Source organism: Leptodactylus fuscus, chromosome 6 (assembly GCF_031893055.1).
Source record: "Leptodactylus fuscus isolate aLepFus1 chromosome 6, aLepFus1.hap2, whole genome shotgun sequence".
In the NCBI taxonomy this organism is placed as follows: domain Eukaryota; kingdom Metazoa; phylum Chordata; class Amphibia; order Anura; family Leptodactylidae; genus Leptodactylus; species Leptodactylus fuscus.
The window spans coordinates 47408797-47435362 of record NC_134270.1 but is presented as its reverse complement, the minus strand read 5'-3'; the positions used below and the strand labels follow the sequence as shown (position 1 = coordinate 47435362).

The following is a 26566-nucleotide window of genomic DNA, read 5'->3' as shown; positions in this document are numbered from 1 at the left end:
GGATTTTCTGCCAGATGCCAGCCCTTCAACCCTACAACTTTACCATTCAGTACCGCTGAGGGAACCAACACCAGAACGCAGATGGGTTATCCCGGCAGGAGGACATATGAGCTATAGAGACTGATGTGCATTCCCCAATTTACCTGTGTAGGCCAATTGTGTCATGCACATGTTTTGAGAGGGGGAGGGGTTGTCACGGGATGGTTAGAGTCTATACTATAGGCAATGTGTAATATATATTTCATGTGGAATGTATTCTCTAACCTGTTGTATACATCAATGTGTAATTGGCTGATTAGGGTCTAGTGTGTTAGCACATTGTATGCAAATACCTCTAACTAGTGAGGACAATGGGTGGAGATAATCTGATCAGTGTCTCCAAGAAGATGTTGGATGGTGCATTGTCCATAGTAGACAGGGAGTCTGCTCTCCTTGGTATAGGTGAGGGGGGAAGGATCTGTGACTCAGCCCTTCCCACCCACAGATATAGGTGTAACAGTCTTAGTATATAGTTGTAGCTGGAGTTAGTATGTGTTAGCCGGCCTGTGCACAGCTCTGCAGAGAGCCAGGATTTAGTTACAGGACCAAGGAACCAAAGTTATCATTGGATTGTGACTTCTGTGGACTTATTGTTATTACGGTTGATGTGACCGCCGCCGGCTACTAACTTTGTGGATTACAATAAATTGCTGTTGTCTCCCGACCTCTTGTGTCCGTGTTGATTCAAAAGACCATCCGGAGGAAGACGTATACCTTTGCTCCGTGACAGGAACAATTAGAAGAAGACGGCACGGGCACATTTATTAAACCACTATGCCAGCCTTCTGGAATCAAAAAGTTGCACATTTAGATGTATGTCTGACTTGTGTAGAAAATTGCAACCAATTGGGCGAGTAGTCAGACATATTTATTATAAGTGAGTCTAAATTACCATATTTTTCGGACTATAAGACGCACCTAGGTTTTAGAGGAGGAAAATAGGGGAAAAAAATTTTGAAGCAAAAATGGTAAAATATTTAATATATGGGAGTTGAAGTTTTGCAACAGCTGCAAGGCCACATTGACAGGTGACCCTGCAGCTGTACGGGGACGCATAGAGCATTTTTTTGCAGGGCCAGATGTACTTTTTAGTTATACCATTTTGGGGAATGTCTATTGCTTAGATCACCTTTTATGGCAAAAAAACCCCGGCGGTTTAGCACTTTTGATTTTGACGTTCACCGTACAGGAAAACTATTAGTAGACCGGGCATTTTCGGACAGAGGGATACCTAATATGTATGTGTTTGACATATGATTTTCTACTTTTATATGTATTTTAGGGAAAGGAGATAATTTAGAACTTTTATTTATTTCATACAGACCCAGCATCCGCTGTAATAGAAAGGCGGATGCCGGGAGGGTTAGACGCCGGCACAGGTGCCGGGGCCTGCGACATCGCTACGCTCCTGCCCTGCAGGAAGCCAGCAGCGGCAGGAGCGATGCTGCTATTCCGGGGGGGGGTTTGGAGGAGCCTTTCTATTACATCGGATGCCGGGTCTGCGTCTTATAGTCCGAAAAATACATCCGAAATACATACATCCATAAATACATACATCCGAATATATCTGAATTGTATGTCAGCTCCCATCTGCTGTAGGTGTCATTTGTGGCACATCGGCAGTCCGAAGAGCTCTACCTATTGGTGTAGCTATAAGGCGTGAAGAGGTAGATGTCTGTATTGGACCCTGGAACCTGTGGGGGCCCCCTGAAGGAATATTTGACGCATAAAGTTGCCTATATGGAAATTATACCATTGCCATTGAGATTTCCTAACAACCTCTGCAGAGATGAAACAATTTGGGAAAGATGTGTGATAGGTGGCGGTGTTACTGATTTTGCATTGGTGCCCAGGATCTTCAGGTTACTCTGCTTGTTATAAGGTGGTAAATCCAGGTCGCGTTGTCACATATTCTTGGCATAAGCCACATCCAGGACGGGCCCTGACTCGACGCTCCATTCATCTTGAGTTAGGGAGATGTGGTGTGAAATATACAGCTACTTTGATGTGGATCATTTTGGCTACAGAGTAATAAAGCTATAAAAAAAACTTGAGTTTGTTCGCTAATTGTTACTTAATCTCCTGTTTATGGAGCGCGCCAGAAATCTGCCAGATTCAGCATGAGAGCTCCCGGCAGGGGGGCGGCTGCAATTACAAATATGTCCATTTCTTCACAGCGTGATAATCTGCCGCTAATCTGAAGTCATTGTCTTCCCTTCTACTCAAAATTTGTTCTTGTCATCCCCAATATCTAATTCATCTGTCCTGAGCATAGACTTCAAAGATGTCAAGGAGAATGTGACTTGCATCATTTACGTGTGATATGTCAAAGGGTATTTGCCCCCAGCAACTATAGGGATGGATCACGGCCTACACCATGAGCAGATAAATCTTACATACACAATATCATTTCTGCAACCACTAGGAAGTGCTCACTACGGCTTTGTGATGCTAAATTCCCTTCCCCCGCAATAATAAATGGTAAAAAACACAAAGAGTATTATGGATGTGGTGCGACACTGAGCTGAATTTTAAGGCTTATTCAGACAACTGTGCTGTGACCATATACAGCTGCAAATTCTGTTTAAGGCCAGGGTCCCACGTAGCTTAAACGCAATGATTTTGCTGAAAATGTTGCCATTTGAAAAACTCTCACGGTTTTTTTTGGCTACGGCTCGCTACGTGGGACTTTAGCATTTATCACAGGCCTAAACTATTAGCCTCATAGGGATGGATACATGCTGTTGCTAGTTAGAACAATTAGAAATTTATGGACAAAATATGGACTGTACAATATGGTGACCTGGACAAACCCTTAGGCTGCATTCACATGGAGTAACGCGCCGCTTATTCTGACACGTAAACACGTGTCAGAGTGAGCGAAGTAAAACAGAATCCCATTGACTTCAATGGGTTCGGTCTTACGCGCGCTACCCATGGAACTCAAATGGGAGGCTTTTATACCTATTGCTTTCAATGTCATACGCGTGTAGACCGAACCCTTTGAAGTCAATGGGATTCTGTTTTACTGCGCTCACTCTGACACGTGTTTACGTGTCAGAATGAGCGGCGCATTACTCCATGTGAACGCAGCCTCAGTCCTCGTGATACATAAGTATGGGGTATAAAGGAATTTACACTGGGCATAGGTTTTGATATGATAATGAAGCCTTTAAACAATTTTCATATGGGTCATCATAAGGCAACTCCGGCACAACAGGTCCCATCTTCCCCAGTGGTGTCGGCTCACATTTCTGCAGTACTGATGCGCCATATGGACATATCATGTATACATGTCACACATGGTGAAGTCTGCAACTATGGAAAATCACATGTGTAACAATAAAGGGTACCAAGCAATAGGGCCTATTAGAGACTTATTAATTGATGGTTTATCCTTAGGACTGGTCATCAGTTAAAGATTGGCGGGGGTCTGACACCTGGGCCCCCAACCAAACTGTTTGAATAGGCAGAAGTGTTTGCTGTCACAGCTCAGCCGATTCACTTGAATGGGACTGAGATGCAATTAGGTCATGTGTGGTGTCTGCATCTATTGCATCTATTGTAGACTGTTTTACAGGGATGCAGAGCACTACCCGTATAGGCGCAGGCCTATCACTCGTCTGATTCAAAATGTGGTTTTATTGTTGCAATTTTTGCTAGATAACATTAGTGCCACCTGGTTTTTCTTCTTTTTCTTCATCCATATTCGGATATGCTTATGTCTAGTCAATGTTTATTTAATACATGTCACACTTACACTTCTATGTGATGTCTCAGAAGTCATACAAGTTATACCCAATTACATAGGAATATCCAGATATTTACAGCGACACTTCTGTAACAGGGCCAGTTTCTTTCTCAACTTTGCAGACATTTTATACCTTTTCGTGTATCTGACAGTGGCCAGCACTTGGATGGAGTCCATAGCCTTGGATCAGTTATAGATAGGTCATAGCATTGTTCAGCCTCCTACATGCATTGCCACTTCTGGGTTTTGCCACCACCCTGGTTTTCCTTGTACAATTTGAACAAATAAGCAGTAAAGCTGAAATACTGGTGAACCCGGCCGAAGCAGCAGCAAAACAGTAGGAGTATCCGAGTTCATATGTAATCCCTGGTACTGCCAGAACCACCTGCAGGAAGAGAAATACAGAACGTGTTACTTATCTGGTAGTTATGTGTGATTCCATACATGGACAGATTCCTTGAGTGGTTGGGATGAGACTAGTGATGTCACCATACTAGACGTGAAGATTGTTACAAGGGTCTCCTAAAAATAAGCTGAGCGGAGGGTGTCCTCCTGATGGGACATCCAGCCATCAGCTGTAATTTGCAGTAAAAAAAGTGGAGACAGGTGGTAAATTGCCCTGCAGAGCCAACATAGGCAATATAAAGCATTACATGGTGGAAACCTATATACTATTTATGTAATGCAAAGACATGCTGGGGTCCGCCAGAGCAAGAGATACTTTTTGCAGCCTCTTTGGCTCCATGGGGAGCAAACAAGGGACTATCCTCTATTAAAGGGGTTTCCTGTACTAAAAAGCATTGATGACCTACTCTAAGCATAGGCCATCAATATCAGATCGGTGAAGGTCCAACACCCCCATTGTTCAGATGTTCTCTGCAACTGGTACACAGTGAATGGAGCAGGAAGCAGACAGCTCTGTTCTCTGTGCAGTGGTGGAACCAAGTCACTGCTATTTAGTCCCCTTTAAAGTGAATGGCATACAGTAACCTGGTCTGACCATTACTCAGAACAGAGCTGTCTGCTCCCTGCTCCATCAGATGCTGAGAATAGCTGATGGGTGGGGGTGTCAAACCCACCAGTCTGATATTGATGATCTATGCTTAGGATAAGTTATCAGTATTTTTAGCACAGAAAACCCCTTTAAAGTGGAACTTTTAGCAGACTATCCAGCTTAGTGGTGCATGGGAATCTGTATGCGCCTCTCTGTTACTGATGAAAACCATAAAATAAAGTTGCAAACCCTGACATAACAAGAGGGTTAATGTATAAAAGAATTACAAAAATGTGACCCTAATGCAGAAACATAGAAACCACTTACTTCTGTTCTGTATTTCAGCGCAGTGTCGAGAGCATACCAAAAAATAGCAACTCCGCCAGAAGCACCTGGTGCAAGAGAAAAAGAGGGATACATATGTATAGGTTATAAGAGGGGGATAAGAGGAACATTAAATCAGTTATGTATGGATATTCATTATGAGGGTAACCAGGTCAATGAGGGGTGTAAAAATATAGAATCATGTCATTTTCTAGTCTAAACTCCAGCTCAAGAGAGAAACATATGGGCAGCAGCTAGAACCAGAAGTTATGGTGCTGGTGCCAGTAATATCAATAAACTAGTGTAGATAGATAGATAGATAGATAGATAGATAGATAGATAGATAGATAGATAGATAGATAGGCAGATAGGTAGACCGATAGATAGGCAGATAGATGGATGGATAGACGGACGGATAGATAGGCAGATAAGCCGATAGGTAGATAGATGGACGGACGGACTGAGGGAGGGAGGGAGGGACAGACGGACGGAGGGAGGGACGGACAGACGGACAGATAGATAGATATGCAGTAGCACGCTGTAGTGGGCAGTAACGCATATACATATAATAAATACTGTATCCATAGGTAAATAAATATAGGTTCTTGGTACACAATTTGACAAAAGTGTGAAAGCCCATCTGCCCCGACAAGGTGATCTCATTCAGATGGGAGCACTATTCACTATATAGACATAACTCTCGCATGGCCTGAATGTGAACACAGTAGGATCCAGAGACATACTCTTTCCAAGTTAAAATAACTTTAGGCAGGGACGTGGGCTCTTATGGTTTGATCAAATGGTTAGGCAAGAACCTCATATTTATAAACATAGATAACACTATAACAGTAATGCAGTTTTAACTTCAGATACTGTTTGCCCATTATGCAGCCATAGCAACATGATGATGAGATGTCTTTTTGTTTTTTTGCAGTGTAGGTAGATATAATTATGCTACATACATAGATATATAGTTCTTACCACCTACAAACAGCATTATGCCAGCAGCTCTGCAGAACCACATTTTGTGATCCCCTTCCATACGGATGATATTGGTGCACTTCATTCCCAGGATCAATATCGGTGTAGTAGCAATGCATAGGATGCCATTTACTATGACTAGTGCACGTGTGACCACAAGCACCACTGCAGGGGTAATAAAAGCAAGAATTAAACTTTTAGTTTCCATTGTCTATGTACTTCGTATGACATCTGTATTCTCACCTGAGTGTTCACTGAGATATGAGATGGGAATATCACAGGTCCAAATATTGGCCATATGATCATAGATGCACTCGCTCCACAGGCCACGACATCGAGAGCTCAGCCCTACGGAGGAGTAAGGATCCTTTGCATCTTGCTAGATCACAAATTGTATTTCATTTTAGTTATCACAGGAGACATTGATATTACCAGTCAATGAAATGAATCTAGAAGGATTAGGTCAATTATCTCTTTTTATTACTGTATAGAACCAACATATTCCAAAGTGCTTTACAGACTTGTCAGCCATGCTGTGAGAGGGGAAGAGGAGCAGCGGGGGAAGACATCTAATTGGCTTGGAGCATACAGCATAGTTCTGACATCACATCAAGTATAGTCTACCCTCTGCACAGTTATACAATTAGGGAAAACTAAAGGGGACCAGTCAGGTTGTTTTACCACCCTAAACCCCCAAAAGCAACTTTAAGAACAGTATTTTGTATGCACATGACCTGTGATGAGTAAGAAGTGCTGTATGGAAGAGTCAAGGAGTCCATTGATCAATGTGGCCCTTCCAGTGCACAGGTGAGCAGGTGAATTCGCCGGAGTGTCCCGAGCCAACGTAGGCCTCTGACACTGCCCCAGCTCTTGCCTGAGCCCTCTTAGGAACCCGCTACAAGGGTATCAGGAATTTTTAGCATGTACAGATATAGCAGTTAACCAATGAATGTTTGTTGTTCGCCTATGTAATCTGCATAGTGCGGCCACCATTCATTCTAAATGAGAATCGGCAGCGTTACACGAATTGCGTAGCATTGAAATCACAAAACAAACATTCATTATTGTCCACCATCTGTAGCTAACCAGTGGGTCCCATGGATTGTGTGGATGTGTGCCCCTACATAGTCTGACACTATACAATCAGTGCTGACAATGGTTGACAGAATGGGGCCATACCTTATTGATAGGGGGAATAGTAATACCGCCAATGGTTGACAATGTAAGACCGCACCCTATTGGAAAACGGGAAAGTAATGCCCAGCTATCAATTACTTCCTACATTTCCAGAAGAACTAAACAGAGGATCAATACGAGGCAGATGTCTAAATAAATATGATGTTTTGTGGGACATTCAAGTATTTTTATAAGGAGAGCGGACAGGTCCTCTTTAAGACGACGTGTGAACTGATGATTTTCTCATGTTTGTTTTATATAGTCTTTAGTATATGGCATTAGAATACAGACATTTTGTCATCCTATATTACTCACTCAATTTTACCTAATACCATCTTTTTTTTGCTTTGGCTTGAAATATTTTTTTTAAAGCAGAAACAGCAGGTGAAAAAAAAAATCAATGACTAACATACAGTCTGTACATGACACCGCAGCAGAGTGAAAAATTACCGCCCCGTCCTCTTGTATATATAAAAAATGACAGCAGCAGGAGAGTAAGTGTGATCCTCGGCACACGCGCCAGATTACACATTGATCTATTCCTCTTTTCTTAGCAACCGCACTCATGTTTGCATGTAAATAACAAAGTTTAATATCATTGGGAATTTCTCCAAGTTTGTACATAGGAAATGTGTGAAGCTCTTGAGTTACGAACAATAGAATAGTAAATGTGAGTCACTAAGGAATGAAACCTGCAAGAAATACATTAACATGGATACATTGGGGGAGAACGCACCAAAATTCTTGCTTAATCTGTGGCATAAAACTAGTCTACATACTGTGCACTATATGTATCATGGGGGAATTTATTAAGATTGATGTGTCCTATAAGGCCAGATTCATACAGGGTATTTTGGACCGGAATTTGACGCAGAGGCCGCCTCAGCTTCCGGTACAAAAAGCTAGTATCCGCGACTGGATGCCGATGCAGTTCACCAGCATCCAGTCGTGGCACTCCGATCCAGATTAGGCCCAAATGAATGGGCCTAGTCAGGAGGGAGTGTCTTCAGGTGGACGTCCGCAGCTGAACCCACGGCGGCATCCGCCTGAAGAATGAGCATGTCACTTCTTTTTTCCAGGAGACGGAACAAACCGCTCCTGGAAAAAAAGAACTGACTGGCTCCCATTGATTTCAATGGGACCCGTTTTTTTGGTCAGGATTTTGAGGTGTATTCTGACACCCCATGTGAACTCAGCCTAACAGTCTTCATCCATCCCCCTGCTGGTGCTCGCCAGCCTCTTAATGTCTGGAGCATTGCGGGAGGTCCTGTGTGCCAAAATAGAAATCTATGGAAGTCAGAAACGCATGTCTGTTTTCTAGTGTGAGTTACCCTGCACTCACATGACTGAATCAGCCGTGAAACTCGGTGCGTGTTTTGGCTGGATTTATTGGCATGCGGCTTATGTCGGGAAAAGGACTCCTAGCAATAATGTTATGTATGCTGCTAGGAGTCCCTGCCTCCCAGCCCATACAATAATCACTATAGAACAGTATGTCACATGGAAGCAGGGACTCCTAGCATCATAGATAGCTATACTGCTAGGGGTCCTTCTCCCAGCATAAGGTGCAGGCCGAAAATCTGTCACGCGGACCCACTTTCATGGCTGAAACTCGGTCGGTGAATGCAACCTTGTAGTAAATTTGTCAGGCTGAGGAGCCATCCTTGGCCTCTTCCAATACTGGTCACTTTAGTAAAAGGAGGCAAGAGGGCCAATAACAATGTGGCACACTTTTGTTGCAAAATGTTCTGTACGCCAAACATGCCCATCTACATTAGAAAACTGGCATAGATGGATTAGTAAATCCTCCCCTATGTATGTTACGCTGGGTTCACACCAGCGTTCGGTCTCCATTCTGAGGTTTCTCTCTTCTGCATGCATGCGTGAGCGACGATGTGCATTTTATGCTCTCCACGTCGAAACCAATTTTTTTAACCCGGACACAAAGTCCTGCATGTCTGACTCTGTGTCTGGTTAAAAAAAAACGGTTTCGCTGCAGAGAGCATAAAACGCTCACCGGTGCTCACTTTTCAAACCCATTCAAATGAATGGGTTTGAAAAATGCCTGTAGGTTTCCATCTTCTGTCCAGTTTCGTGCAGGAAACAGAAACCTGCAGAACGGAGGCTTGGACACAGATTTGAAACTGGCTTTAGACAATTTTTTCACACAATCTGATAAGCGGTAGTGGCTTACAAAAAGGGGGTGTGATAGGACAATATAGACGAAAGTAAGCCAACTAATAGGAGGCATAAACATGGACAGATTTATCCTCCAGCATCAGCCCCTGTGATAAATTTGTTGCCTCCATCTCATTCTTAGACAAGGTTAGTAAATCTGCCCAAATAGTGTTATACCTATCACAGGGTCTGGCATGCCAGGACATGACAAAAGGATTACAAAAGAATACCCCTGAGAGAAGCTGTGCCGAGCATCACTCCTTAGGCCTCCATGTTTAAAGTCGCCAAACCTTATATTCCCCTCATGCAAGAACAGGGCCAGGTAAATCTCACCTACAGTCCTCTCTGGTTCCTGCTCAATACTAATCCACGTAGGGATATTTTTTGACCCCACCCGCTCATCGGTTTTAAAGGGGTGAAAATCCATTTTGATAGACGTAAAAATTGGACCGATTGACACTTGTACTGGTCAGTCCATTGGTGAAAAGGGCCATAAATAGAACCTGTCCTGCCTGTTATGGATCCACTACAATGTACAGACTGAGCCACCGTAAACTCGCCAGCAGCTAACACACTGCGATCTACAGAAGCAGCATGGTGGATGTGATTTTTAAAAATTCAGTTATTACTATTGGCGTCCTCCAGAGTTTTTAACCTTAGTGATGTAAAAATTAAGAGATGCAGGAAGCCCACGGAGACACCAGAGGGTGAACCAGAGCTAAAGACACCTATTTCTGTGTGTTTTTTTTTTTTTTTGCTGTGGCAGCTTGCAAGGGAACATGTTTTCATATCCCGTGTGGCTCCAGCCTAAGGCTAAAGCCCCACATAGTGGGTCACGGCAAAAAAAGAACTGCGGAAAAAAACGCATTTCGACTTTTCCCAGAAACTCTGCAGAGGTTTCCTTCCATTATACCTATAGAGAAACTGCCGACATTTCCGTAGGTATAATTGACATGCTACGATTTCAAAAACCACAACTACGTTTTGTAAATCGCATCATGTCTGCTGTGTGTAATTTTTTGCAACACGTGGATGGGATTCACCAGAATCCCATCCACTTTGTAGGTACTGTAAAACACTGTGATTTTACAGTGTGGGGCTTCAGCATCAGCCTATATTCACACGACACTGATTAACGGCCATGTGGCATCAGTTTTTTTTATTTTTTTTTAACTGATGTCACGCGGCAGCATTAAATTTAATGTCAGTGGTTGGGGACTATTCACATGACCGTTACTTTGTTGGTCTGTTGTCAAGGACCGTCAAAATATAAGTCATGTCCTATTTTTGTCCGTTTTCACAGATCCCTTCATACACTCTCATGTTTGGGAGATTTGTGAAAACAAGTGCAAAACTGCCATGAAAAACATCTTGCATCTCTGTTGTGTGAATGTAGCCTAAGGGTGTGTTAAATTGTGACTAAAATGCTGTTACCAGTTTCTGCTGAAAATCTGTAGCAGAAAACACTAGAGATGAGCGAACAGTGAAATATTCGAGAGACGATATTCGTTTCGAGCAGAGCCTCAATATTCTACTACTCGATCGAATATCGAATCTCATTATAGTCTATGGGAAAAAATGCTCGTTTCAGGGGAAACCACTATTCAACTAAAGGAGAGTCACCAAGTCCACGAATAGCAGGAGGAGAGTGTTTAGGAGGAGCGCTGTGCAGTTAAAGCGCACGGACCCCATTATAGTCTATGGGGTCCGTGCGCTTAATTACACAGCGCTTGCAGTTGCGCTGATAAAAAGTCAGCTCCCTCGTAACAGCAAGCTGCCAGCTCTCCTGACTAGCAAGGACGAGCCTGCTGCAGAACCAGCGTTGATTTGCCGCAGGATCGTCCTTGCTAGTCAGGAGAGTTGGCAGCTTGTGGTTACAAGGGAGCTGACTTTTTTCTCATAGGAATGCATTGACCAGCATTGATTGGCCAGTGTACAGCATTTGGCCAGTCAACGCTGGTTCTGCCGGAAGCTCGTCTGTGAGGAGGCGGAGTCTAAAATCGGACCACAATGGAGACTGCAGTGGTCCGATCTTAGACTCCACCTCCTCACAGACGAGCCTCTGGCAGAACCAGCGTTGATTGGCCGAATGCTGTACACTGGCCAATCAACACTGGTCAATTCATTCCTATGAGAAAAAATAAGCTGCCTCGTAACAGCAAGCTGCCAGCTCTCCTGACTAGCAAGGACGAGCCTGCTGCAGAACCAGCGCTGATTTGCCGAATGCTATACACTGTATAGCATTTGGCCAATCAACGCTGGCTCTGAATCGAATATTTGCTGCGAATAGCTAGTAGTATTCGATCGAATACCTACTCGATCGAATATTACTCGCTCATCTCTAGAAAACACCAAATGATGCATTTTATTTCTGCAGAAATACTTTGGATTTGCAGCTAAATTCACACAATTCATAAACTGACATGTTGCAGGATTTTTTTGCAGCTTGTAGATTTGATTTGGAAAACTTTGCCAGTCATGTACAGCTATGTGGCTGGGACTGATAGTGTTTCGTTACTGCGTTGATATTGATTTTGCTCATGCAGTTCTACAACAAAAAATCTGCAATGTGTGAACATACCCTAGTGTACTTTTGCCCAGTTTCCTATTAGCTCATGAATTTTCCTAATTACAGGCCACGGCTGATCAGCAGAAGTTTTCCTATAGAGGATACAGAGGCGTAAAATGTACACATTTGGCCTGGATGCAGATGGATATTTACAGTTATGGCTCTCGGGGGGTTAACGCTGCTGTGTAATGGAGTTCAAATACAGGATTATTTCTCAGTTGGAATCTGACATTTACACTGCACTAAGCAGCATTGTCATTCCTGGTACTGAGAATATTCTATACTAATGGCTACAACAAGATCAAAGTGCAAATGTAATACAAAGTCTCGTATCAATGCATAAAATATTAACATTCAGAGGACAGAAATACATTATAAAACCTGTCCTTTCTGAAGGCCCCAGATTGTGATGTCTTTCACTCATGTGCCAAAAAAAGGGGACTGGCACACTAAAAAAAATGCACAAGGATGCGTCTATCGAAATCCCTCTCTGAGAAGGGACCCCCTAACAAATCCGACCCTCCGTGACAAAAGGCATCAAAAGGGTGAAGGGTAAGGGCACAAATGGCTTCCCCGCTGAAACAAGCGAGACCTCTTGCTCCTGGCCTAGGCGGCTCCACATGGCCTCTAACCCCAGTGTACTACCATGAGACGACAACTTACCCTCCTCCACAGAGGAAGAGGTGGACCAGGTATCAGGGGAGCAGGGAACCTAATGGCCACACAACAACTTCTCCCACTTCTGGAGGGTCCCAAAAGGGCATCCACATCCCTCAATCCAGTGACTAAGGGAAACGGTGAACATACAAAAAAAAATAAGTGGGAAGAGTGCCGTAGTACGGCCCGGCACATATACCAGATCTATAAAAACTCTCTGTGCAAGGCAGAAAGACAGAGCATAAAGGACGAGTGCTCACGAGCTATGAACGGGAAGTGCAGTGCTATATGTCAGACTCAGTGGGATCCCATCCCCAGCGAGTTCAGGCACCCCAGGAGACAACAACCCTTGGAGCATTTCAGCACCTAGTGGCTTCCATCCAGTGGTTTGCGCCCCACCGTGTGGTTCCCTGCTCTCTATCACTAACGTTCTGTTACCCCCCCTACAGTGGGTCGCCGCTTACACTGGAAGAGGTAACTACTGACCAATGATAAGAACAGATACTACACTTAGCCAAAAGGCCGAGAAGCAATATAGTAGAGGTATTGGTCGATGTTATTTTTGGTCCCGCCTTCCGATGGTGTCTTCTTCCAGCGACCTCCACCCGGGCTTGCTCTTCCCTGCCTACATCTTCTTATCTTCCTGCGGGCTGTGTTCAAATCCCGGACGTACACAGTAGCGCACACTCCGACGCCATTTTTGTTAATGGAAGTTCGGAGCGCCCGTAGGAAGATAAGATGATGGAGGCGGGGAAGAGCAAGCCCGGGAGGACGTCACTGAAAAAAGACACCAGCGGAAGGCGGGACCGAAGATTACGTCGACCAGTGCATGAACCGCCCAGCGTGCACGGTAAGTATAACTTGCATATTGGTTTTTAGGGTATTAGTTTAAAACAGAGGGGTTAAAATAAGATTAGCTGTGCCTGAATAGCCTTTTTAAAGGCTATTCACTCATATGTGGGGCTCATACAGCTTAGTTTTGCTGATAGAACCCCTTTAAGTATGTGTAGTGCACCACTATTAAATAAATGGACAACATAAAGAATAGCCAACCCCTTGGCCCCCATAAACAGCTGATTGGAGAGCTCAGCTTATTACAGGAATCTAAACTGGACAGCCCCTTAAATCTTACTTGGCCAGTTGGTGGTAAGTTATATACATCTGGTTACAGACATTTGTGTAGGGGGAAGTAATTGGCATATGGCATATACCATCTGCAGCCTGAATAGAAGACAATAGGGTGCACATACCATTGGTACAACCTGTGCTGCTGCACTGGGCCCAGTAGATTAAGGGTCCCTATCTCCTAGAAGCTATCTTCTGTCTATTAGATTACAGGTAGGTGCCTACGCTAATGAACTTCATGACTAAACTGGTGGGTTGTCAGAGGAACATAAAGAAAGGTGGGTGCTCTATGGTTAGTTAGTGGAAAACAAGGGGTTCATAACTGTTCCTCCTCAGCGGTCTGTGTCCACTCTTGGTAGACAATTCAGAGTAACAGTAAATAAGGCCTTGTTCAGATTGCTGTAATTTTTGTCCATGGGCTGTCCATATTAAACACATTGTGCACATGGACACCACATACAGACCCATAGTAGTGTATGCCACATTGCACATCACCATTATTCCATACAGACAAATGGTCAGTATTGGACAATATGGCATCATGTGCTTCTTCAGTGCATTTACAGAGGACACAGACTTGAAGACTATGGAAGACATTTGCCTTTGATGGCCTCCTGGTTCATCTGCTTCATACACATAGGGACTAAATACAGGTATAAAAAAAAAACATTGTGTGTAGAATTTACTAACCCACCAGTTTTCTGGTGTAGGTGGGTGTAATTGTGGAGCATCTTTGGCGTACGAACATCTCTTGTGCCAATGTCCCTTCTGCACCCTGCTCACCACTTCTTACGAGCCCAAAGTGGACCAAGGACATCTAAGCTCAACAAATTTACTGTATTGGACACCCAAAAGTAGTTCCTGACGGATGCGCCTGAATAACGAGGACCGTGCCTATAATAACCCAGGGGCAGCTTGCACCAGTTGGGGAATGGAGTGAGACTGGCAGACAGAACTCTAGGCTTAATAAATGTCCCCCTATTTGTTTGTTGCAGATGTCTGAATATGGCCATAAGTGGAGTACAAAACCTTTACAATTGTAAAGTAAGGACAGAACAGGCATCACTCAGATGGCATAATATACCAGTATTAAACTGTCTGTAATCTGAATGTAAAACATGGATGGAGTAGAAGGGGTCTGGTCTGAAAGCCGCGTCAGAATAGGGCCAAAATGCGCCTGCCATGACTGTTGCTGCTTCCGACAGTCGCGGCTTCCTGCTCCGGAGTAGGCCCAAATGAATGGCGCAAGGCAGACACCGGGGCTAAATCAGCTGCAGAATCCGCCTGAAGAAAGGGCAGCTCGCTTCCTTTTTTTGGGGGTGGGAACATACCGCTCACGGAAAAAAGTAAGCTAGTGGTCTACAAAGAGGGGGCGGATTCTGATGTGGATTCAGATCCAAAATCCACCCCCTCTTTCCCCTGTGTGAACAAGCCCTAAGGGTCCATTCACACGGAGGGAAATGATGAGAAATCTGGTGTAGAATTTTCCACGCTGAAAAAAAAGCCTCCCATTGATTTCAATGGGTTCTGCTAGCTTTCTTTTCCACTAGCAGAAAATTCCACTACGGTGGAAAAGAAAGCTGGCAGACCCCATTGAAATCAATGGGAGGCTTTTTTTTAGCGTGGAAAATTCCACACCAAATTACTCCATATGAATGGACCCTTAGAAGGAAAAGAGAGGACAAGTGAACGCAGCAGATGGACCTCGTATAGCTTAGCGTCTTGTTCCCTTTTAACATATGCTACTTCATTTCTGCCTTTTATATTTTCTTTCCACTTATTTCCGCCAAAATCTATCAGTTTGCAATGGAAACAATTCAATTGTGTTAAGGGATTGTAAGAGCCTTTCTTCCAGTTTTACCATGAAATATGGATTATATTATAAGTGAGGGTCTGACCACTAAGACTAGTAATCAGGGTCTTGTATTTCCCTGATGGTAGCCATGGTAGAGCATGTGTTCTACCCCTCCATTCATGATTGGTGGTGGTTCAAGAAATTTGACTCCAAAACCAGAACTTCTTCCCTATCCTGTGCAGGAGATGGCTATACATGCAGTCACATGCCCTTATAGTCTACACGGGGCTAGCAACCATTGGAACTCCACCTGCTGGAAAACTACAACTCCCAGCATGCTTCATTCACTTCTGTAGTAGTTCCAAGATCAAACAATCGCGTGTGTATGCTGTGAGTTGTAGGTTGGCTACAACTGGAGTGCTGAAAATCTCTGATCTCTGGTTTAAGGCCCCAGGCAGACCACCGTGTTGTGGGTCAGTGTGCTATCCATGTATTTCACGGATAGCGCACTGACCCATTCTTTTTCTATGGGCCCCTTTAATGAAAGCTGCAGAAGCACAGCCCATGTACATCCCTGTGTCCCCCGTGTGCTGCTTGGTCGTCTGCAACTGGCCTAAGGTCTACAGGAAAAGCCTCCAAGTATCCCGATCACTAGAACACATGACGGCTGTACATGTGCAGGCTTCTCACTGCTGCAAATGGAGGACACCAAAATCTCGCTTTCAGATCCTAGCAATATGCCATAAAGTGTACAGTGAGAAGACCTCTCTAAGCCATAATGCCCCACAGGCACAAAGGAGTGCTTAGTGCTGTCCTCCATACAGTACCATATTATGGAGGTGTTCTCCCCTAGAAGGAAATTTCTGTACATATTGTATCTAATATGATTTGTTTTTGTCTTTCAGATTCTGTAAGGATTCAAGAGACAAAGCCTAACAAAACGGGAAGCAAACAGTGGAATAGTATGAGCCCATAGGTACACATGGCTTCTGCATCATGGCTCTGAACAGCCTCATCAATCCATGGAGCTTGGACCTGGTATGACTGTGTGCATGAAGCCCAATAGTCCTGATATACACACAACCCAGTCTGCAGTGACAGTCTCTTAGATCAGTGTTTGACCTTAGTTCTAGTCATGGTTAGGGTGGGTTCACATCTGTGCCCGTGCGCGCTTTAGCCCATCTAGCTGGGCTTCCGTCTTCTGCCCAGAGAAACTGGACGGGGACAGGTTTCTAGTGAATGGGTTTGAAAAGTGAGCGCCTGTAAGGGGGGAGGAGGAAGGGAAAGACACGGCAGCCGACTGGCTACCGGGGCTCTTGCAGGAACTTTTAGGATACAGCGGTTCCACGGACAGGCACAACCACACCAGACACGAAGTAAGAAATATAAATTTTACTCTATACCCTTTTGGGGTGAACTCCAGGCTAACAGGCCTGATGAAATCAATAATTACAAGACACTCAGCCGAGGGCTGAGACCCCTGAGTGACACTGCACCGTGACCTAATATGTCAGAACTAGTGAACTAGGCCTTTAACTAGCGGCTACATATATATAGCAGCTGCAATTTACCTATTAATACCAAGCTAACAAAACAATGTAAGTATGCAGAGGAAGATCACCTGCGGTGTCACACTGGGGTTAACAATATCACAGTTTACTATTTAACTTACCCACTCCCCAATATCCACATTTCAACACACTACCCCAACCCTGCAGGGAAGACTTCAGCAACCGGTTTTGTTTTATCAGAAGTTGGTGCTTAGCTGCACAAGTCTTAGTGAAACAAATAACTCCTCTTATGACATACTTCTGGTACTATAATCCAGGATATAGTGTCTCTTTTGAATAGCAGGACAACCCGTGCTGTATCTCCGTTTGGATAGAACTCGCTTTAAAGCAAAATGGCCGGAACCAGTCTATGCTAGGTTTTTGGCGCCAAAAAAAAAAAAACTATTTACTGCGTGTATACACTATTCACCCTTATGAAAGGTGAATCGGAGCTCCGCTTACCCGGGTTAGCAAGGGGGCGAATAGTCAGATGGACTTTCCGAAGGAAACAGGAATTTCTTTGCCTCCAGGCAACTGGAACACGGTGTCACAAGGGCTGGTCCTTCTTGTCATCCGCTCCGCGGCGTCTGCACAGCAATCGTCTCCAACTCTCCTGACATGGGAACCAGCAACAGGTTCGGGCTTCTCCAGAGCTGGCCCTGGCCTGAAACAAGCGTTGCAGGGCAGCGGATGGCAATGGATTGTCCCTCAGCTCTCTCACTGCTCACAGCCAGCTTCTTCTCCCCCACTACAGCAGTCCACTTCCTGAACTCGTCACTTCCTGGTTTTTCCTTTACCTAACACAGCGGCATCTTGTGGTCAAAAAGAATTACTACAATAGAATTTTTCATTACAGAAACATCTCCTTTTACCACTGCTATTATCACATCACACACTTGTCAGTGAGAAGTGTTCTGAGACTGTATAGCATTAGTCACCCCGTGACACACCACCCCACTAGAGGTCGGCGTCCTCGACAGACCTCCCCAGACAAACTCATCCTGGGCGTATCGCTGTGGGGGAACCCCAGCATTAGACCTTGGCGTTCTGCGTAAAGTCGGGGCATCAGTCACTTCATTCCCACAGGTCGGCTCAGGTTCCTGTACAGGAGCAGCCATTAGTGTCGTCCCCTCCCGTGGAGGTAAGATCACCACGGCTGGAACCGTTTCAGACATGGGAACTGGTACATCCCACCACTCATCGGGATCAATCTGTGCAGCAGGTGTGAAGGTTGGGGCTGTCGGATTCAACCGATGCACCTCAGTCTCCGTTGTGGGAGTCTCTGAATTACAAGGTCTGAGCATATTACGGTGAAGAGTCCGGGTAACTCCTTCACCCCTTTCAGGCTCTATCTCATACACTGGTCCGTCAGGGATGACCCTTCGTTTTACTCGATATGGCATTGCCTCCCACCGATCATCCAACTTTCCCGAGGGTCTCTTGGCCCTTACTAACACCCTGTCCCCAGGTTGGAAGGGTTCATGTTGAACCGGGGTCTTGTCTGGGTGACTGGACAGTCGGGTTTTGTCAATCACCAATCGGTGTATGGTCTGCAGTTTTCGACGGTGTAGTTCTACCCAGTCATCGGGCGAGCGAGCGCCCTCTCTCTCAGGATTTGTCAAGTTCAATTCTTCAATCTCCCGTCCGGGATGCCCAAACAGCATCAGGTATGGCGTGTAGCCGGTGGTACTATGGACCCGATTATTATAGGCCCAGAGCAACTCAGCTAAGCTCTCTGGCCACCGAGCTTTTTGATCTTTCTCCAACGTTCGCAACATCTGAAGGAGGGTGCGATTGAATCGCTCACAGGCCCCATTCCCCTCTGGGTGATAAGGAGTCGTCCGGGATCTGTGGATACCATACACCCGATACAACTCCGACATGAGCCGCCCCTGAAAACATGCCCCCTGATCTGAGTGAATACGAGTGGGGCACCCATACACTTGGATGAAGTGCTTACACACAGCCCTGGCGGCAGATTCGGCAGTCTGATCTTTCGTAGCTACTGCTACTGCAAACTTGGTAAAGTGATCGGTCATTACCAAACAGTACTGATGTCCGCTGTTGGAGTGTCCTATCAGGACATAATCAATCATCAGCACCTCCAATGGCGCAGTGGTCCTAATCGTCTGAGTGGGGGCCCTTTGTTCTGGGGGTTTAGCGAGCTCACAGGCCCTGCAGGCTTGGCACACGTCCTGCACTGTCTGCTCAAGACCAGGACAATAGACAAATCGCTGGAGCCACTTGAACGTTTTATCAGGACCAAAGTGGGCCCCTCTCACATGAGCCTCACGGGCAACTTCCCTGGCACTGGTACTTGGTATTACTAGTTGCCATCTCACCTCCAACTCAGTCTCTAAATATACTTTACGGTACAGTAACCCATTCTCACACTTCAGTCTATCCCACTGTTGCATTACTCTTGCCCCCATAGGTGGCAAGCGTTTGCGCTCCATCGGGGTAGGCCACTCCTTTGCCATCACCCACTGCTTGATCTTTCTTAGGGTCACGTCATCATTCTGAGCATATACCCAATCTCCATGGGTTTTCCCAAGCAACACTGGTCGGTCTGTCACCACCCCACTTGTCCGTGCCAGTATCACAAACAAGGGTATTCTACCCAAGTGGGGAACCTCTGAGTCTTCCAACTCTCCATCCTTATCTCGTCCGGAGTCATCCGGCGTCACTCGAGACAGGGCATCCGCATTTGCATTTTCTCTACCGGATCGGTACTTGATCTTGTACTTGTACCTGGACAACCTGGCCATCCATCGCTGCTCCAAAGCACCCAACTTTGCATTGTCTAGGTGCGCCAAGGGATTGTTGTCGGTCATAACAGTCACTTCCGCTCCTGTCAAGTATTCTGAGAATTTCTCCGTCATGGCCCACACTAGGGCCACTAGTTCCAGCTTGAATGAACTATAGTTGTCAAAGTTCCTCTCTGTCTCCCTCAGGGACCGGCTTCCATAGGCTATGACCCTCTCACGGCCATCTTGTTCTTGGGCGAGCACCGCACCTAGGCCATGGAGACTCCCATCTGTGTATAACATGAAGGGCTTGTCAAACTGCGCATAGGCGAGTATTGGTGCACTCGTCAGGGCTTCCTTCAACTCCTCGAACGCCTGTTGTTGTTTCTCTCCCCATGGAATGGGCTGGTTCTTTGGCCCCCGGGAGGTCCCCCTCAGCAATTCGTTCAGCGGTCCTGCCTTCTTTGAAAAATTTCTTATGAAGCGCCGGTAATATCCAGCTAGGCCCAAGAATGCGCGAAGTTCCCTGAGGGTTCTTGGGACAGGCCAGCGTTGTACCGCTTCCACCTTGCTGCTTGCCGGTTGCACCCCCTCAGCAGAGACAATATGCCCCAGGTACTCAATCTGTGTCTGGAACAGCTGGCACTTCTTGGGCTTGACCTTGAGCCCATGCTCCATCAGGCGCTTCAGGACTTGTCTCAGCCTCTGAAGATGTTGTTCGAAGGACGATCCGAAGACCACAATATCGTCCAGATAGATGAGCACTGACTCAAAGTTTAGGTCACCAAGACAATACTCCATGAGTCTTTGGAACGTGCCGGGGGCATTGGACAATCCAAAGGGCATCCTTCTGAACTCATACAAGCCCATCGGCAAGATGAACGCTGTTTTCTGTCTGTCTTCTGCTGCCATTGGCACTTGCCAGTATCCGCTCGCCAGGTCTAGGGATGAGAAGTATTTCGCCTTTCCCAATGCGGATAAGGATTCCTCGATCCGCGGCAGGGGATAAGAGTCTCTCACTGTCTTTGCGTTCAGCTTCCGGTAGTCGACACAGAAGCGTAAGGTGCCGTCTTTTTTTCGGACCAGCACCACCGGGGCAGCCCACGGACTCTGACTTGGTTGTACCACGCCATTATCCAACATTTGATGTAACATCTCCTTCACTTCTTGGTACATGTTTGGTGGGATCTGTCGATACCTTTCACGGATTGGGGCCGTGTTCCCGGTCGGTATTCGGTGCTCGATAGCAGACGTACAGCCAAAGTCTTCGTCATGCCTAGAAAATGCAGCTTGGAACTCCCATAGGGTCGCTTCCACTAGCCGTACTTGGTCTGGACTCAAAGAGGGACGGTTTATTCCCATCATTTCCAGGATCTTCCTCCCATTCCACTCGGGCGTGGGTTTTTCAGGTTGATCCATCTGTACCGCCAAGGTCCAAACGTCCCCTCTCTCTTCCCTAAGAGTAAAGGGTCTTCTCCGGGCTGTCTCACCCTGGTGTAGGAAGACTCTGGCGACCTTGACTCTCCTTGGTAGTGTCACTTCATGATCCTGTAGATTCACGCACCGCACCGGCACTCGCCCGTTTCGGACTGTGGCCACCACTCGCCCAAACATCACACCAGTTATCTCTTCACACCGCTCTACCGGTTCCAGCTCGACATCCAATCCGTCCACATTCAGATTGGTCCCCACAGGCAACATCAATGTCCGTTCCTGCCGGGGAGGTATTTTTACGGGCGCACCATTCGGGGTATACACCGCCCCCAGCCGGTGGTTTTCAGGGAGTCCCTTCTGGATTCGGCAAGTCTGGACAATTTGCCGGAAAACTTGCTGTGTTGGCCTATGTGCCGTAGTCCGCTTCCAGTACTCCGGTCCTTTCTTGGTGAAAAGCACGTGGTTCAGGTCTCGCAACACATTCATGCCTAGAATCACCGGGACCTCCGGCAAGTAGGTAGACTTGACAAGGATAACTCCCTTGACTCCTAATTCTTGGCCACAGGCCCGAAGCCGCATCCAGACTACCCCATGTACAGGGATAGTTCCATTATCTGCCGCTCTCAGTCGGATAACCATTCCGGTGTTTGGTCGCATAAGGTGGCCATGATGCCGTTCAAAATAGTCTAAGGGCATTGTTGTTACTTCAGAACCCGTATCCACTAGGCAGGGGACCTTCTTTCCCTCAAAACTCACTTCCAGCACGGGGCTTTTTGCGATCAAATCATGTGGGCTTTTTGGAGCACTTGGGCCCCCTGATACCCCCGCGGTGCGCCCTCTTATCGCGGAGGTCTCCCGTTTAACGGCGGTGAGTTGCTGGGCCTGGCCCTTCTCGGTCCTGGGCAGTTCCTTGAGATATGCCCGAACTCTTGACATTGCCAACATTGAACATTGCTATAGTCCCACTCCCGAGGTGGTGGCCTTTGTCGCAGTTGGGGGTCAGGAGGAGAGCGATACCACGGCCGTGATGGAGATGGCCTTCCCTGTGGTTCCTCTGTTTGCCACATGGGGGGTCTTGCTGAGCATTGACATAGGGGCCCGTCTGAGGGAGTTGGTAACGGGTTCCCAGCAGCAGGAGTCTGTACCCTACTCTGCACCTGGCTCAATTGTTGGGTTAGCGCATCTATAGTACGCTGCATTTCTCTCATCTGGGCCTCTGTCTCACCCCCTACAGCATTGGTCATCACCCTTCCAGCTCTCTGCATGGCGACCTGACCCACCTCTGGCTCCTCCATTTGAGTCCTGGCGATGGTCTCCTCCAGAATCTGGACAAAGGTCAGGGTCTTGTCCGCCAGCACGCGGTTCTGTAGTTCCCGCCTCACCGTACTCAAACATAATCCCCGAATAAAATAGTCCCTCAACAGCTCGTCATCTTCCTCAGGGGCACGCTGGGCGTGGGATTCGGCCCTCCGGACATCAGCTAACAACCCCTGTAGTTCATTAGCATACTCAGGGACGGTCTCCCCCTCCCCCTGTCTCCGATTAACAAACCGGGCAAGTAAATCAACTGACGGGGCACGGTTCCCGTAAACCTTCTCCAACCTGTTTACTATGTCTGTCACCGTACTCCTCTGGGACTCTGGCAGTAATGTGATTGTCCGTCGGGCATTCCCTTCCAGAGCATTTATCGCTACCTCCGGTTGGAGTTCGGGGGCTAGATTACACAGTTTAATCGCACTCCTCAGTCGTTCAGTCCAATCGGTCAGCAACATGTTATGTCCGTCAAATTTAGTCAGTTGGTTTAAGATGGCACCTGCTGGTAAACACCTGACTGGGGCTGTCGGTGCAAGGGTAGGTGCAACAGGCGGGAGGACAGCACCTACAGCCACCCCGCCATTAGGCACACGGTCCGCGTCCACCAAGGGCGCGTCCCCAGATGCGTTGTCCATGTCCATGGTGGCACCGTATCCTGCCGACTACGCCAAAAATGTAAGGGGGGAGGAGGAAGGGAAAGACACGGCAGCCGACTGGCTACCGGGGCTCTTGCAGGAACTTTTAGGATACAGCGGTTCCACGGACAGGCACAACCACACCAGACACGAAGTAAGAAATATAAATTTTACTCTATACCCTTTTGGGGTGAACTCCAGGCTAACAGGCCTGATGAAATCAATAATTACAAGACACTCAGCCGAGGGCTGAGACCCCTGAGTGACACTGCACCGTGACCTAATATGTCAGAACTAGTGAACTAGGCCTTTAACTAGCGGCTACATATATATAGCAGCTGCAATTTACCTATTAATACCAAGCTAACAAAACAATGTAAGTATGCAGAGGAAGATCACCTGCGGTGTCACACTGGGGTTAACAATATCACAGTTTACTATTTAACTTACCCACTCCCCAATATCCACATTTCAACACACTACCCCAACCCTGCAGGGAAGACTTCAGCAACCGGTTTTGTTTTATCAGAAGTTGGTGCTTAGCTGCACAAGTCTTAGTGAAACAAATAACTCCTCTTATGACATACTTCTGGTACTATAATCCAGGATATAGTGTCTCTTTTGAATAGCAGGACAACCCGTGCTGTATCTCCGTTTGGATAGAACTCGCTTTAAAGCAAAATGGCCGGAACCAGTCTATGCTAGGTTTTTGGCGCCAAAAAAAAAAAAACTATTTACTGCGTGTATACACTATTCACCCTTATGAAAGGTGAATCGGAGCTCCGCTTACCCGGGTTAGCAAGGGGGCGAATAGTCAGATGGACTTTCCGAAGGAAACAGGAATTTCTTTGCCTCCAGGCAACTGGAACACGGTGTCACAAGGGCTGGTCCTTCTTGTCATCCGCTCCGCGGCGTCTGCACAGCAATCGTCTCCAACTCTCCTGACATGGGAACCAGCAACAGGTTCAGGCTTCTCCAGAGCTGGCCCTGGCCTGAAACAAGCATTGCAGGGCAGCGGATGGCAATGGATTGTCCCTCAGCTCTCTCACTGCTCACAGCCAGCTTCTTCTCCCCCACTACAGCAGTCCACTTCCTGAACTCGTCACTTCCTGGTTTTTCCTTTACCTAACACAGCGGCATCTTGTGGTCAAAAAGAATTACTACAATAGAATTTTTCATTACAGAAACATCTCCTTTTACCACTGCTATTATCACATCACACACTTGTCAGTGAGAAGTGTTCTGAGACTGTATAGCATTAGTCACCCCGTGACACGCCCGTGAGCGTTTTGTACCTGTCTGAGGCGAAACCGTTTTTTGTTTTTTTTTAACCGGACACAAAGTCGGATATGCAGGACTTTGTGTCTGGTTAAAAAACAAACAAACTGGTTTCACCACGGACAGGTACAAAACACTCGCTTTGCAAACCCACTCACTTGAATGGGTTTGAAAACTGACTGCCGGGTTTCCGTCCCGTGTCCAGTTTCTCGGAGCAGGAGACGGAAACCCAGCTGGATTGGCTAAAGCACGCATGGGCACAGGTGTGAACCCGCCTTTGGAAAGTTTTTGCCTTATTATGGAATCTGTTATTACAAACTGTTAGGCTCTATTCACATACCCGTCTGTTTCTTGGCTGTGAAAAACAGATAAATAGTTCCATTTTTAATAGGCATTTTGCATCTGTTATACATCAGTTCCATATCTACTTGCCCGTTTGATGGCTGAGGGTCATCCATTTTGCATCCTTTTATTGCGGACTGTTAAAAAACTGATAAATCTCATTAGTCTTTTTCTTTTTTTTTTAACAGATGTAACGTGTCAGTCATATCAGACAAATATAGAACAAGTTTCTTTAAGTGGCCATTTTTTCTGTCACTCACAAACAGGCACACGTGAGCACACTTATTCACCCCCATGGTCGCAGCTGTTAGAAGAGCGTTCACTACACATCCGTTTTTGACTTTTGCGTGAATAAGGCCTAATAGACTGTTCAGCCAACAGCTATACCACCCAAACCCTGCCATACATTTGTACATTGACCTTGGTGTCATGTGAAGCCTCTAGTGACAACTTATTTCCTTAAGGATTGGGCACTCATCCCGATCCTTATCTTCCCCAATATCTTACGTAGGTGGAGTCAGGATGCCTCCATACACAAGATGGTTGGGGTTGGTTAATACTACAAAAGTAGTTGTGTTCAGCCAACATGAATCCAATGCGTAAGGCCAGCTTAAAGTACAAGATTACATAATAACCATATGTGTATAAGTCTATTCATCTATATACAATGGAGATCTTAGACACAGAAGTGACTAGTGCATAAAAAAGCCACAGAGACTTCTTACCCTCCAACAGTCTGTAGTGCTGCACACAATGAAAGATACAAAGGAGAGGATGGCGAGGACAAGACTCAGGACCTCCACACAAGTGCTGCCCATTCTATGCCACTCGTCGACCGTGTCCGTCTAAGTGGAAAAACCCTCTGAAGTATAATAGAGCAAAAAGCTGGAAAATGAACTTCAGCAACAGGGAATGCACGCTGTGCTCCTTTCACTGAAGGCGCTGTTCAGGTTTAGGAATCTAGACGTGGAAGCTCATGAAGGACTCATATCAGGAGGGTGGCGGTAATATCCTGAGCCCCCATCAGTTTCCAAATATCACAAGATATTTATAGCACTAGATCTGGTGGCAGAGGGACTGCTAGGCCCAGTCAGTCCTCCAGGGCAACTAGTTATGTTCCTGTATCTACAGTATATGCCCATGTAGTGTAGAGGCAAGGAGCCCCAGGAAAGAAGATGTTGGTCAAATAACTTGTTTTATTGGATGGTGAGAACCTGTTAGATCAACCTAAGTAGAGCGGGAGTGGGAGCGATAAACTAGCACCAAGGTTGCATTAACCAATATTAGATTGGAGCCCCATCTTGCTCTTTGCTGGTGTTACATGGATCCTGTTCCAAAGTATGACCACCAATGTAATAGATGGACCTCACAACAGATCAGGAGATCACGGCTTTTTAACCGTTCTCCAATGTGCCGCGTAGTAGAAGAATCTGACAGGGGATCTTGCACTGAGACATCTTATACTCAAAGGCATCCTGACGGGATGATCTTTTTAAAGGGATCCTATCATTCAGATCGAATTTTTTGTCCCTAACACGTAGGAATAGCCTTAAGAAAGGGTATTTGTCTCCTACCTTTAGATGTCTGCCCCGCGCCTGTGTAAAGCAGCCATTTTTCTTGTGGCCGCGGGCATACGCAGTCAGCTCTGCCCGAGGCCTACAAGTTTCACCGCCTGCG

The 26566-nt window shown here is 46.2% G+C and overlaps 1 protein-coding gene across 1 annotated transcript; it reads right to left on the bottom strand.

Moving 5' to 3' along the window:
- Positions 1-3864: 3864 nt before the first annotated feature.
- LOC142209510 (claudin-16-like) lies at positions 3865-25717 on the bottom strand. The gene is made up of 5 exons (XM_075278510.1): positions 25615-25717; positions 6333-6468; positions 6090-6254; positions 5112-5176; positions 3865-4175 (listed from the first exon to the last, which is right to left on the bottom strand). The coding sequence occupies exons 1-5, from the start codon at positions 25705-25707 to the stop codon at positions 3981-3983; spliced, it is 654 nt and encodes a 217-aa protein (XP_075134611.1). The 5' UTR covers positions 25708-25717; the 3' UTR covers positions 3865-3980.
- Between the last annotated feature and the right edge of the window lie 849 nt (positions 25718-26566).

Bases quoted from the DNA above. Each gene is read 5' to 3' on its own strand.
- LOC142209510 (XM_075278510.1), bottom strand. From the start codon at position 25,707: ATGGGCAGCACTTGTGTGGAGGTCCTGAGTCTTGTCCTCGCCATCCTC. The intron at 6,255-6,332 runs GTGAGAATACAG...TTACCCCTGCAG, and splicing joins ATATCTCAGTGAACACTCAG to TGGTGCTTGTGGTCACACGT. The intron at 4,176-5,111 runs GTAAGTGGTTTC...CTCTTCCTGCAG, and splicing joins CGCTGAAATACAGAACAGAA to GTGGTTCTGGCAGTACCAGG.